At 39.4% G+C, this 15059-nt stretch overlaps 1 protein-coding gene across 4 annotated transcripts in view; it reads right to left on the reverse strand.

The window, feature by feature from the left end:
• The window catches only part of Ncoa7 (nuclear receptor coactivator 7), a 144066-nt gene that overhangs the window by 31772 nt on the left and 97235 nt on the right, over positions 1 to 15059 (reverse strand). For 3 of the 4 annotated variants that reach the window (XM_027398425.2, XM_027398427.2, XM_027398424.2), the window contains exons 9-10: positions 12530 to 13569; positions 11192 to 11360 (exon numbers count right to left, since the gene is read on the reverse strand). In XM_027398425.2, coding sequence (XP_027254226.1) covers positions 11192 to 11360; positions 12530 to 13569 — 1209 coding nt within the window. The remainder of the gene's footprint in view (positions 1 to 11191; positions 11361 to 12529; positions 13570 to 15059) is intronic. The other variant, XM_027398426.2, reaches the window with a different exon arrangement.

Below are 15059 nucleotides of genomic sequence, written 5' to 3' on the forward strand. Positions count from 1 at the left end.
TAGACGGTCTCTATTTCATGGGTAAGAGTTCCACTGTAACATCCATAGTGACCTAGCTCTCCATAATTCCTCTTTGACTATTGTTCCCTTCCTCTCTGCACCTTTCCAGTCCACTGCTGACCAAGTGTTCCCATTCTGTCCCCTTACTCTCCGCCTTGTCCTTCTGTGTCCTTCACGTTGATTATTAAACCTGCCTGCATTTCTCCATCCTTAAAAAGAAAAAAAAAAGGTTCTAGGTGTGTCCCCCCCCCAGAAGTTCTTTCCCATTCTTTTTCCAGAGTGTATCTATCATTTGGGCTAACATACTCCTCTTTATCCCTGACATCAGCTTTTCTAATCTATCTACTCTTTAGTATATGCTGTTGGTAAATCAAGTCTGCCTCACACACTTTCTGAAAGGAGGCAAAGGGTTAAAAATGCTGCTCCTCGCCGGGGCCTTGGTGGCGCATGCCTTTAATCCCAGCACTCGGGAGGCAGAGGCAGGTGGATCTCTGTGAGTTCAAGGCCAGCCTGGTCTCCAGGGTGAGTGCCAGGATAGGCTCCAAAGCTACACAGAGAAACCCTGTCTCGAAAAACAACAACAACAACAACAACAACAACAACAACAACAAAAAATGCTGCTCCTCTTCTGGCCATTTTATCGAAACTGGTTTTCTCAAGTCACCAACTGCAAAACAACAGCAGTATCTCAATTCTTATGGCATTGACCTTAGAAAGCCTGTTGAGACTTGAGACTTCACAGTGATTCACCTTGTGGTCTGGTCCCTGGTGAATCAGAAGCCTTGGGATATTATCCAGGGCTGTGCTCCTAGCCAGCACCATTACCAGTAATGATAGCCACTGTAGCTGCCAACTGTTCCTGAAGTAATGTACTGTATTAAATGTAACAAGTGAGCAGAAAAACTTGGCCATGTATTGGATCCTGGGAAAAGAGGAAGTAGATCTGGTGCTGGAATCAGGCCAAGAAGAAAGGGCAGAGAAAAGAGAAGTGAATATAAAATACAAAGCCAATCATTTCACCTGGCTCTATAAAACTCTTCTAGCATCTCCCTTTGTTGCCATAGCTACATTTGAGATCCAGGCAGAAAATTTCTGAGGTTAGACCCTAGGCATGGCAATGAACATGTGGAAATGCCCACTACACACTCCTGTCAGCCTATCTAACAGTGGTCCCTACTCTGACTCCTCGTGTCTGTTTGTAAAGGTTTTCTGAATGTTTATCAGAAGAAGACTCTATTTACAATGCATTTACTAAACACGTTTCTTTGGACTTGTGAATAAGAATGTGGCCATAATTAACAATATAAGGAAACCAACCACTAAGAGATGTATCGCACCTTTAGAAGAAAATTTCTCCTAACACAGCACCAAGATGCAGCTAAGCCACAGGTTCAAAGGTGAGACCTTTGAACAGGAACTCAACCCACAAGGGAGGAATCCTTACAGAAGCAATGATGTGGCAGGGTCCTTCTGCTTCCTGGATGGAGGGCTGAGTGTCTGAGTCAGAGTCCTGGCTACAGGCTGCAAGGGTTACATAATACCTTCAGGCCACTCTTTTCTAAAGTGTCACACGGTGTCTTCAATCACTTCAGAGTGTACACAGAACACATTTTGACAGCTACATACTTCAGAAGGTATTATTTATAAATAAAACTAGCATTTACGCGTCTCATTTCACAGATATTATCACATCCTAAATTATAATAATAAAAAGGAACCCACAATGATTTAAGTCTCTTAAAGATGGCCAGGATAAGCCAGGCATTGGTGGTGCACGAGTTTAATCCCAGCACTGGGGAGGCAGAGGCAGGCAGATCTCTGTGAGTTCGAGGCCAGCCTGGTCTCCAGAGCAAGTGCCAGGATAGGCTCCAAAGCTATACAGAGAAACCCTGTCTCGGAAAAAACAAAAACAACAACAAAAACCATCCAGGATAAGCAGCAGTGTGGACGGTGTGCAGAGAAGGGCATATGTGGAGGCTTGAGATTTTGCCGTCCAGGACACACCTATATTATTAGTGAGGAAGAGACAAGGACAGGTCTAGAGTTTAGAAAGACTGTTTTTCAAGTAGCAAAGAGCAGAGGAGAGATGGGACCAAGTAGAGACAAGGCTTTGTTGCCATAGCTACATGTGAGATCTAGAGAAAGCCTTCTAAGGCCAGACCCTAACTACGCATAACAATGTACATGTGGAAATACCCACACACAATCCTGTCAGCGGTCTACAGGTGGTCTTTTCTTATCCATGGGGGGTCTGTTTTAAGACCCCCAGGGTAGAACTGAAATTAGACCATACCAAGTCCTATATGCATAACATTTTTATTATGATAAAGTTTAATTTGTAAGTAATGCCCAATAATAAAAGATCATAGAGTTATAATAATGTGCTGTAATACAATTTCTGAGTGTGGTATCCCCATCTCAAAATGTCTTAGTGTACATCCTTGCGTTCCTTCTCGTGATAATGTGGGGTGAGTCAATGTTTACATCGTAAGATGAACTGAGGTGTGTGATAGGCAATGTGCTGTAGCATTGGACGGCAATGAACACAAGTACTGGGATAATCCAACAGTCCATTTTATAATCCAGATTTGTTATGGAATATTATTTTAAGATGTGTTACATTTGTTTATGCTGTGGAACATTTGTTTAATGATGCAAAGATGTGCTGCATTCTTTTATGTTGCATTTGTTTAACTCTGTGAAGCTGTGTTGTTTCGCTTGTCTAAAATAGCTGATTGGTCTAATAAAGAACTGAATGGCCAATGGCAAGGCCATTGGAAAAAGGAGAGGTGGGGCTGGCAGACCGAAACAATAAATAGAAAGAGAGAAAAGGAAATGGAAGGAGCAAGAGAACAAGGAGAGGAAGGTGCTAGGGGCCAGTCACCCAGGCAGCCATGGAGTAAGAGTGAAAATAAGGTATTACCGAAGTAAGAAAAGAAAAAAAATCTCAGAGGCAAAAGGTAGATGGGATAATTTAAATTAAGAAAATCTGGCTAGAAATAAGCCAAGTTAAGTTTTTTCATAAGTAAGCAAAAGTCTCCATGTGGATTTATTTGGGAACTAGGTGGCAGTCCTCCCCAAAGAGCCCCAAAGAGTAAAGAGTAAAAACAATCAACAACATAGATTACTAGTACCAACTGAAAATGCTGGCAGGAAATACAGTATCCATAGAGTAGCTAAAGTGATGATTCAATTCTAGGTGGGATGGACTACTAGATTTCATCATTGATCTAAGTTCCATACGATGTAAAACTCAGGAATAATCCCTTCTAGAGATTTCTATTTAGTATTTCAGGACTGTATTGATCACAGGTTACAAACATTAGGAAATGAGACCACAATAAAGGAGACTACTGTGCTTGAAATCTACTAATAAGTGTTCTTGTCATACACCAAACAAAGGCGGAAATGAAGAGAGGATAGAAGGATTGAAGGAGGGAGAGAGAAAACGGTTACTGTGAAAGATGATGGCTGGCTTGGTCGTGGTGCATCTTTCACAATGCATGCAAACATGAAATGTTTTATGCTCTGAAGATGTACAATTTATAATTGTTAACACTGCTTAAATCTAGCTGAAAAAAATACATTTCATTGTTGTGGCTCACAAAACATATTAAGAAAGCTCTCTCTTAAGAAACACCATACAAAGCAATAGCTGTAGATATCAAATGGATAACTTAAAATTACATTAAAAACTAAAGTTTATACCAACATCCATCTTACAGGCCTTGGGCTGGCATGCCATAGGCTGGGTTCAGTAGCAGATGTGTTCTTTTTGGTCTGCTTACTTTTTACATTAAACAGTAGTTAATATTTAAAAACTGGGAGATCTCGCACACATAATCTGTACTTCGGTTTGTTTGGACAAAAATGAAAAGATAGAGCAACAGCAGGTCCACATGCCCATACAGCTAAAGGCTGCAGAAACTGCTTTGAGAGGGCTCTGAGCCCCACAGCCCAGTCCCTCGGGAATTTAAATAGAAAACCCCCTCATCTGTAAGACTCTGGAGGTTGTCCAAATGTTGAAATAATATTAAAATATTATTGTTTTTTGCTATGTACACAAACATATAGTAAAATTTCATTTCTATTTCTAAAGTAGATACAGCAAAAGACAGCAGTAATAAAACATAAAAGCTGTATGAATGCTGTCTGTCTGTAGGTTTCTTTGTGTGTGTGTGTGTGTGTGTGTGTGTGTGTGTGTGTGTGTATGTGTGTGCTGTGTTCATATGTGTATCTTAACACCATATTGTACCATAGAGTATTTTCAGACCACAGTTGACCACAAGTAACTAAAATTCCAAGAGCTGTGGATAACATCCAGGGACCTCTGTGATTCATTTGTACCTCCAAACACTGTGTGCAGCACCCATTGGTGGAAATTAGTTGGTGTGCTTGGAATAAGACCTCAAGCTTGCCTTGGAAGTGCTGGCACTTGGTCCTTTACAGGAAAACACAGCCACCACTCTGCAGCTTTGGCTTAGGAAGAAGGTCATTTCTCAAGAGCACTGGGTGGTTGTAAAGTCAATGGTTAGCTCTAGACATTGATGCATACAAGACATAGCTCAAACAAAGCTGTTTACTGAAGTTACAGGAAGGCAGTTCTGGAAGGTAACAAATTTCTGGACATTTCAGAGAATGAAACAAAAGGTAAAAACACCAGGAAAAGAATGAAGCGCAACAAGCATCGCCTCAAGGCTTTGTACAGTAACTTTTTAGGAACAGTGAAATACTTACATGAATGACTAATAATCATGAATCTATCTTAGCACTTTCTCTAAATTAGTATTAAATAGGAAGGTGCTGGCCTTATTTAGGAATTCCTTTGATTGCCTTTCCTTTCGGTCCTAGCAGCATTCTCACTTTAAAATGTCACGACAAGATCACAGCACAGGCTTGGATGTGCTGGGGTAGAGGGCAGGGGGCTGCCTCAACCTTTAGCACAGAAATAAATAATAAAGAAAAAATAAAAGGGAAAGATACATAATGATATTCAGTACTTTAAAAATCAGATGATTTTTTTATTATAAAATACACCTGGCTAGGCTGAACCAAAGTTGTTCCAGAGAGTACACTGTAATGAATGTTCGAAACAAGGGTTTTGTTGGCACTCATCAAAGATTCCAACTTAGCCCTCATCCCATTAACAGCAAGGTGGTTTCTGATCAGAAAAGTTTTTCTTAACTGTGGTTAAAGATTGCATGCTAGAAAACTAGGTCAGCATGCATTGCTTTAATTCGTCCTTTGCTCTTCTGAGAAATGTGCTATGAGGAACATTTTGCTTAGTCTCCATAAGGGTCTTTAAGACTTGGGCATCTCTTTACATCAGTACTGTAAAGAGTTGAATAGGAGAATTGATTCTCTTTATTATTATAAACTAACACAAAGCTCACTAAAGACATGCAGACAGAATTTTAGTGGGGGAAAGACATCCTATTTAACAAAGATAGTTTATATAACAATATACATGTGTGGCCTATATAGTGTTAAGACAGTACACATAGAAAAGACTTAAAGCTATACAGGTAGCTGGGCGTTGGTGGCACACACCTTTAATCCCAGCACTCGTGAAGCAGAGGAAGGTGGATCTCTGTGAGTTCAAGGCCAGCCTGGTCTCCAGAGCGAGTGCCAGGATAGGCTCCAAAGCTACATAGAGAAACCCTATCTTGAAAAACTAAATTAAAAAAAAAGCTATATAGGTAAATATACATTAGAGTTAGTTCCATGAAATAGCTATGAAAAACAACTTTCTTTTTGTTTTTGTACCATCTACATATTGCAAGTATTTTAGGTATAAGGACAACTAAATATGTCCAAGGTTTATCTATTAGGTCATAGGCTCAGCGGATTCATGCACTGATATAACTATTACTGTGGAATATGGATCATGATATACTAAGCACTATGCTATTTCTTAGATGCAAAGTCATAAGAAAGCAAAAGAATCCAAGAAACATGGGTAGCAGATGATGGTGTTAAATGTTATGGATGACTGTCATGGTTTGAACGAGAATGCCCCCACCCATAACACAAATGCCACACATTCTTTCTCATCTGTGGGTACTACTCTCAAGTATTTTTTTTTTTTGCATATTTAACTGGGTAGTATAGGAGGAAATTAGAAACAGGTCACTGATGGTGGGTGGGTACATTTAGGGAGAAGGGATAACAGAATACAAGTTAAATTAGAGAGGGGAAATACTGGCGGCAGAAATGATACAGACAAGAAAACAAGGGGCCGGGGAAGCCTTGACCAAAATGAAGCAGGTATGAAAAAGCTTCTTGGGAACCTACAAACTCACAATACAAATAAATAGTATAAGAGGGGATAGTAAAACGCATGCGATATGAAAAATATAGGTGGGGCAGACATGGGGCGCTGAAGATTTAAGTAGGGATGAGGATGGGGGTAGGAGTTAGGTGGTAGGGAGTATGTTAACCAAAACAAAGAGGCTTTATGAAGCCCTGGTAGTTTGTTGTTATCTAATCTATCTATCTACTATCTTTCCAGTATCTACTACCTATCTTCTATCAATCTATGTAATATGTATATACCTCAGTGTCCCACCTGCTCTCCTTCACCCTTTCTAATCCAGATCTGGGTAAATCGATAGTTGAGCTGGTGGCCTAAGAGTGGGCATCCGGTTTTTGGTATTCACAGGAACATTTTGTAAAAGATATGTGTCAGCAAAAATAGACAGGTAGACCAATGGAATAGAATTGAAAATCCTGATATTAGCCCACACACCTATGAACACCTGATTTTTGACAAACAATCCAAATATATACACTGAAACAAAGAGAACATCTTCAACAAATGGTGTTGGCATAACTGGATGCAAACATGTAGAAGACTACAGATAGACCCAAGCCTTTCGCCCTGCACAAAACTTAAGTCAAAATGGATCAAAGGCCTCAACATAAACCCAGCCACACTGAACCTACTAGAAGATAAAGTGGGAAATACCCTTGAATTAATTGGTACAGGAGACCGCTTCCTGAACTTAACACCAGTAGCACAGATACTGAGATCAACAATTAATAAATGGGACCTCCTGAAACTGAGAAGCTTCTGTAAGGCAAAGGACATAGTCAGCAAGACAAAATGACAGCCCACAGACTGGGAAAAGATATTCACCAACCCCACATCTGACAGAGGGCTGATCTCCAAAATATACAAAGAACTCAAGAAACTATTCTTGAAAACACCAAACAATTCAATTAAAAAGTGGGGTACAGAACTAAATAGACAATTCACAATAGAGGAATCTAAAATGGCTGAAAGACACATAAGAAAGTGTTCAACATCCTTAGCCATCAGGGAAATGCAAATCAAAACAACGCTGAGATACCATCTTACTCCTGTCAGAATGGCTAAAATCAAAAATACCAATGGCAGTTTATGCTGGAGAGGATGTGGAGAAAGAGGAACACTCCTCCACTGCTGGTGGGAGTGCCAACTTGTGCAGCCACTGTGGAAATGAGTATGGCGCCTCCTCAAGAAAATGGGAATGAGTCTACCACAAGATCCAGCAATTCCACTCCTAGGCACATACCCAAAAGAAGCACATTCATATAACAAGGACATCTGTTCAACCATGTTCATAGCAGCACTATTTGTAATAGCCAGAAACTGGAAGCAGCCTAGATGCCCTCAACCGAAGAATGGATAGAGAAATTGTGGTACATTTACACAATGGAGTACTACTCAGCAGAAAAAAAAAAAAAAACAATGGAATCTTGAAATTTGCAGGAAAATGGATGGAACTCGAAGAAACCATTCTGAGCAAGGTAACCCAATCACAAAAAGACAAACATGATATGAACTCACTCATATGTGGACCTGCTTTATGATACATAGTAGTGACCATGCTTTATCAGAGCTGTTTTTAGTGATGTTGCTCAGAATGGTTTCCTCCCAGATGATGACTGAGAAGCTAATTAAAAAAAAAATGGTGCCAAGTACCACAAGATTAACAGAACTGTGCTGTTTTCTGGGATTTTGTTTTTTACTCTTTTTTGTTGTTTGTTTTTTTGTTTTTTGTTTTTTGTTTTTTATAAAATGGAGTGTGCTGGATGTCACTATAATTTTGTTCAAATGACTGCAGAACCTGGAAACGCTGTTTTGCTATTGATGCATAACATATTGCCATTATTGGTCTCTCTCTCTCTCTCTCTCCCTCTCTCTCTCTCTCTATATATATATATATATTGTGTGTGTGTGTGTGTGTATATATATATATGCTAATTGAAACTCAAATATGTGATGAATCCAAGGTGTTTCAGTGAGTGTTCACCTGTGCATGCAAATTTGATTTCATCTTTAGTAAGTAGTAAAGTTATATACTTGCCAAAAAAAAAAAAAGTGACACGCTGGAAGACAAATGTCACACAATTTCAATTTTCTGTGTAACCTAGAAATGATGAACTTATGGGAACAGAGAGCAGAATTGTGGCTATTAGGCTTCAATGTGGGTCTTTTAACAATGGGGAAACGATTGGTTTAAGGATATAAAACTGCAGTTGGACAAGAGGCATGGACTCTCTGAAGTCTTGAGGTCTACTGAGAGCATGATAAATATGGTTGATAACAATATGCTATATTTTAAAAGTTGTGAGATAGTATACTTTAAGTGTTCTCAAAACAAAAAAGATGAATATGTGTGATATAACATGTTAATTGGTTTAATTTAGTCATGCCATTATGAACATACTGTATTATATATCATAATTGTGCATGACTTTATTTATGAGCTAAATAAATGAATGAAAAAAAAGATATGTGTCAGTCATAATTATATGCTTTAATTCAGATACTAGAATTATATCAATACACAAACATCTGAGATAAGGAATTCACCATTTAAATTAGATTAGATTATTGACAAAGTGGAGTTATTTTCTTCACAGTTAAATTAAGACCAAGAGTCAGAGTTGGAAAAGCTGGGATATCATAGGTTTATAAATTGAAACCTGTAAATTTCACAAATATCCCAAGCATACCATTGCCATCCTCAGTTGACTCAAGGGAAGCACCTGACTTTGCAAAGTGCAGTGGAGACAGAGACAGGCTAACGTTGTCGTATACACACAGGAGAACCTGAGTGTGCTTCAGGTAGTGTTATCTGGTTGAATATGAAGGAACTACCAGTTGTCCTGGAGTCACAGAGGTCTTAAGTTTACGACAACTTCCACCAAGGAATAAAACGATTATGTTCTAGACAGTTTTAAAGACCAATGCCTCTCCAATTTCTAGTGCTCATGATTTAATAAGAATTGCTATGGGAAACAAACAAAGCCTACCAGCCATACAAAAGAGATACCAGAGACTATACAGGAGGTGGTGTGCGTCTGCTTTCTTTCTTATAAACTATCCGTTCATTGTTGGAATTAAGGGACTCACAACACACTGCATAGGAACAAGAAGTGGACTTGGTAACATTCATTTCTTAGTAATAATACAGAAAAAGGAAAATTCAAACATCTACTTAAAGAGTACTAGGAACGATAGAGAAAGATAGTCATGCATATATTTGACAAGTTCTGTCAACCTCAAGATAGTTCCTTTTGGCCAGGAGCATTGGGGGATGAGTCAAAGAGACATTTCTTGCAAGAATATGATGCCACCTCTTTGTGTGAAAGGACAATGTGATCCAGAAAGGAAGCAACTAATTAATGTGACTCCCCAATACCACGGACACCCCAATAGATGCATGCATTCATTTAACAGAAGGTGTGTGGAAATGTTCTTTCTGAGGTAGTGAAGGAATCCAGAAATTACCAGAATGAGGAGGTACAGCATGGCATGCCTTAGCTTCTCATTAAGATCTGATGACCTTAAGTTGAATAATTCCACAAAATATCATTAACATAAACTTCCTTTTCATACTGTGCACTTGGAAGTCTTGGTGAGACTGAACAATAGGACCACTTCATCATCTGTTCTTTCTTAATCTAAAATGTGAATTTATGAAGGGCCAGTGACGCATGGAAATACAAAATGGAATAGTTGTGAGTAAATTCCCTAATCTTTCTCACAAAAGCTACCACAATTAAAGAAAGCAACAAGTCCCCAAGAAAATATTTAGTTAATTAATAATAACTTCAAGAAAGGAAATTATTTGCTACTCAAAGACAAGTAAGCCATGGCATTATAAAATACAGTGTGATGGAATTCAACAAATGATCTTCATTAAGAAGCTTGCAAAACCACTTGTATAAAAGGTCCAAGAAAAGTATTGTTTCAGCATTAAAACTGTCTTCTGTGTTAAGGAATGATAGGAAAAATAATTACATATGTGAGTTTGCTAAATTATTCTACAAGAGTACACACAGATCCATTCTGAAAGAATCGCAATTTCCAAATATTACAAATAATATATTTTCTCAGAAAACATAGATACAAATTTAATCCATCTTGCTTTCTGTCTCTCCCTCTCTGTCTCTCTGCAAATGAAGTCTATACAACCCACAATATGGCTGAAATCTCAGTGCTATTTCTCCCCTACCTATAAAATCATGAAGTAGACAACTCTTTACAGAAATTGATCCATTGGCAAGATTCTACCCCTAGGAGTCCAATTTGCTACACATTCAGATACTTGCATTTCTCGCATTGAACCACTTTAAAATAACTGCATAAGACGTATATGCTCCTTACCTATAGTCCTACTTCAAAACTTCCATGAAATTCTGAGGGATACATGCATGGTGAAGGGGTATATTAAATACAAAACAAACTACGTTTATTGCCCATGTTTCTCATGCTGCTGAGTCACAGGCTCATGCTTCAGAAGGTCCTAGCCTCTGCAGTTCTCTCGAACTTAGGCACTGTAGAGATGACCATCAATCCTGTCTCTTCCCTGCACTTCAAGAGATTGCATCAGCGCCACCCCACCCCTTTATTCCCATCAGAAGAGCACTTCCAAGAGTTATCATCTTTCTGTGTTTGAAAATCAACTTGGCAGGAAGTCATGAGAGTGGGTTAGTATACTGTATCTACAGTGACCTCATATATGTTGTATCAAAATGACCATTTAGAAGAAAACCAATATGTACCCTTCCAGAAGAAAACAAAACAAAACTATAATTAGGAAAAATCTCTTATTCAGGAATAAAATCGATATTTGGAGATAAATGATCCACAGACAAGTGGCGCCTTGACAGTGGACACTGTCTCAGTTCTGCTCACCTCTCACGGGGAACAGCAAACCAGTATTCTGGCTGCTTTCTTCTCTTGCCATACTGCTGGACCATGGCAGTGGTGTGACTGGCAAAGGATTTTCTCATCGGTTTTCCCACTTTGATGCACAGAAACATGGGTGGGGTCTTGCTCTTTTCTTCTTTTGAGGGAAGTATATCTGAATCACATATGAAAAAGCATTCCTCAATCCTGACAGTATTGGTGACAATAAAACTTCTCAACTTACAAAGACTGGTTGGGAACAGGTGGAAACATGATTCGGCAACAACATATCAACCTAATGAAGCATCAGACTCTCTTTGGCACATAAGTGCATGTTTGCATGTCTCAAGTTGGTGCATGTCGTATGGCATGCTACAAACTAAAAGTGAGCATAAAACACAAGAACAGGAAAAAAAATCATGTAGAACTATAACACTTCATAAGCATGCCTATTAGTGAACAGTAGTAAGACCTCATCCTACTACAATGCTATTTGGTTTAGAACTGAAATTTCTCAAAAGCATTTTCAGCAGAGCATGGTGGCACACACCTTTAATCCCAGCACTCAGGAGGCTAAGGAAGGTGGATCTCTGTGAGTTCCAGGTTAACTAAGGAAGGTGGATCTCTGTGAGTTCCAGGTTAACTAAGGAAGGTGGATCTCTTTAAGTTACAGGCTAGTGCTGGTCTACATAGCGAGTTCTACCAGGGGTACACAGTGAGACTTTCACTCTCTCTTTTTCTCTCACCCCTCCTCTCTCCCTCTCCTTCTCTCTCTTCCTCTCCCTCTCTCCATCTTCCTCAGTCTCTCTCTCCCTCTCCTTCTTGTCCTTCTCTCTGTCTCTCGTCAAAAGCAGTTTCAACTTCTTTAGATTTAGGCATTCAAGGTCTAAAATGTATTTGAAAGAGAGAAATACTTCATAAATAGAAATCTGTATTTAGTTCAAGTTCTAAATACATATGTGTTTTACAAATTTTTACCTCAATCATTAATGCTATCAGCAAGGGTATATTCTATTCAGAATACACTGCTCTCAAGTAATTGTTCTACTGTTATAACAGATGCCTATGTTACAAAGACAATCACATAATAGAATATGAAGGTATTAAACAACCACAAGAACAGTAACCAAAAAAGGCCCCAAACTAAACAGGAGGCTGGGGATGGCTCAGTATACAAAGTACCTATAGCGCAAGATGAGGACTCAAGGTCAGATCCCCAGCACCAGCATAAAAAGCCAGGGGACCATGTGGCCTGCCTATGAATCCAGCACTAGGGAGGCATGGACAGGAGATCCTTGGGCAAATCCAACCCAAACCCAACCAATCAACCAAACAACAGCTTACCTTCAATGGGTACCTGAATTCTCTTTAACAGCCATAACTGGATCTCAGATTTGTTATCCATTTGTGCACCTTGACAGCTCTTGTCCAGAGATGATCCCAAAGCATCCAGAGCCTCTTTGTTGTTGATTACATTTTCTTCTGCACTAGGGTCCAGTTTCAGGGGAAGGGTCTCTTTCTCTTTTACCCAGATTGTACCTGGCTCTTTGTTGCCCTCAGGTGGGGAGTCACCAGTTTGGGGAAGAGAGCTACTAAGCGTGATGTCTATTCCTCCTGGTTCCATCCTTTTGCTGCTCTTGAGTTCTGATCTCTGTATATTTTCAGATAGCTGTGAGCCATCTTTGTTTTTATTTAGGTAAAATTCAATGAGTTTAACTTTATCGAGATCTTCGTGGATCTTCAGGGTGCTTTCCACCTGGTTTTCTGGGGATCCAGACTGTTTGTCGATTTCGTGCACTTTATCTTGCTTCTCACAGGTTTCCAAGTCTAGGGCACCCTTCAGCTCAGCTTCACTCTCTAACCCTGCCAGGTCCAGGGATGATTGCACCTGCATTTTCTTTGCAGACATGATTGTTTGGGGCTCACTCTTCTTTTGGTCATAGGAAGGGCGTTCCTTCGTGGCATCTCCTTTGTCCATTCCACTCCCAGGTTGAGAAGAAAGTTCCTCCAAGTCAACAAAGTCATCATCTTCTCCCAAAAGGCAGTTTTCTTTGGCTGTAGATTCCAAGGCAGCATGGGTGTCAGAAGGTCCCTTGCTGAGCTGAGTCAAGGAGGGAGACTCACTGGCTGTCCCCCTGGAAGGTTCCAATTTCTTTAATTTCCATGACTCAGAGCTGTCTGAGGGCTTCACATGTGTGCATTCTCCTGACTCCTCAGGAGAGCTCATTGGTTTGGGATCTAAAGTGAGGGTTCTCTCCCCATTCTGCTGTCGTTTTTCCTTGTTGATGGACTTGAACTTACTGAATGGATTGATATCTTTTTCCGAAGCCAGGTCCTCCCATTCTCCAGGCCTGTACAGAGGACAAAGATCCTGAGGTAGGTCACTGTTGAGGCAAAATGGTGGATGCACATGGAATGTTAAAAATAAAACTAAAAACAAAGCGGAGGAAAAGAAAAACACAAAACAAAACTCAAACTAAAAATTGTACAACTTAAATTTATGCTAAAATGATTTCAAAATAAGAAAATGAAACCAAGAGATTAATCACAAAATAAAACATAAAATAAAACTAAAAGGAATGGCAAATGGATGAATCATGTGAGTTGTGCCTCGTGCTGAAACACACGGATGCATTCAAAGCATGGAGATGTTGTTGGCAGGACTTTTCAATAAGAAACAATGTTTTTGATATTTATGAAGGAAAGGCAAAGGGGAGGGAAGATTTTAGTATCAATGACTAAAATTCCTTAAAAAGTCAAATATTTCCTTTTTTTAATAAAATAGTAGACGTCAGCTGCAGAATTCTGAAAGGCCTCTTGACATCATAGCTCCTTTATAACTGTTCTTATAAACTGACTTTGAAATATAAAGTGTTGTTTCTTGCCTTAAAACCAGTTGTTTCTAATTAAACTAATTTTCTAATTAAAAATCCCTATTACTTGTAAAAGAGATACAAAAATTAACTTCCATTATTACAGGAAGTAACAGTGCCTTACAGTTTAAAGACTTACAGAAAAAGAAATTTTACAGAGAAGCTCTTAAAATAGTGCATAAATTTTTAAAGCATTTTAAATTTTGTACCAATAGTTGGGCAGTGGTGGTGCATGCCTTTAATTCCAGCAATCAGGAAACAGAGACAGGCAGATCTCTGTGAATTCCAGACCAGCCTGGTCTACAAGAGCTAGTTCTAGGACAGCCTCCAAAGCCACAGAGAAACCCTGTCTCAAAAAACACCCCCCCAAAAAATTTTGTACCAATAACAATGTAACAAATGGTTTATCACCGGAAGCATATTGTTCAGAGATATAGTCAAGCACTGCTCCTTAATAGGAGCAACCCAGAATAGAATTATATAAAAGATTTGCTAAGGGTGTTCTTTCAAGTTCAAAATAAATGGCCAAGACACTATCCATTTTAGTTAGGTTGGCAGATCCCCCCCCCCCCCCCGCTCCTCTGAGACAGGGTGTCTCTGTGTAGCTTTGTAGATCAGGCTGGCCTCAAACTCAGATCTGCTTGCCTCTGCCTCCCGAGTGCTGGGATTAAAGCCATGAGCCACTACTGCCAGGCTAGGTTGGTAGTTTGTTACAGTTTTTATTGCTGTGATTTTGTTTGTTTACTTTGTAACCCTGACTGGATTTGAACTTATAGCCCTCCTTCCTAGACTTCCCAAGACCTAGGATTACAACATGCACCACTACACTTGGCTAAGAAAAATAATACATTTTAGTATAGCTGGCCCTATATGGAAGCCCCTACATATTTACCTACAACAGTAATCACCTCTGCAGGGTTAACAGAGATGCAAACTCCTTTCTAAAATGAATACTTCCAGTTTCAGGATTAAAGATGCTTTCTATAAGCACCAGTAGTATT

The sequence above is a fragment of the Cricetulus griseus genome, chromosome 2, assembly GCF_003668045.3.
Source record: "Cricetulus griseus strain 17A/GY chromosome 2, alternate assembly CriGri-PICRH-1.0, whole genome shotgun sequence".
Lineage (NCBI taxonomy): Eukaryota > Metazoa > Chordata > Mammalia > Rodentia > Cricetidae > Cricetulus > Cricetulus griseus.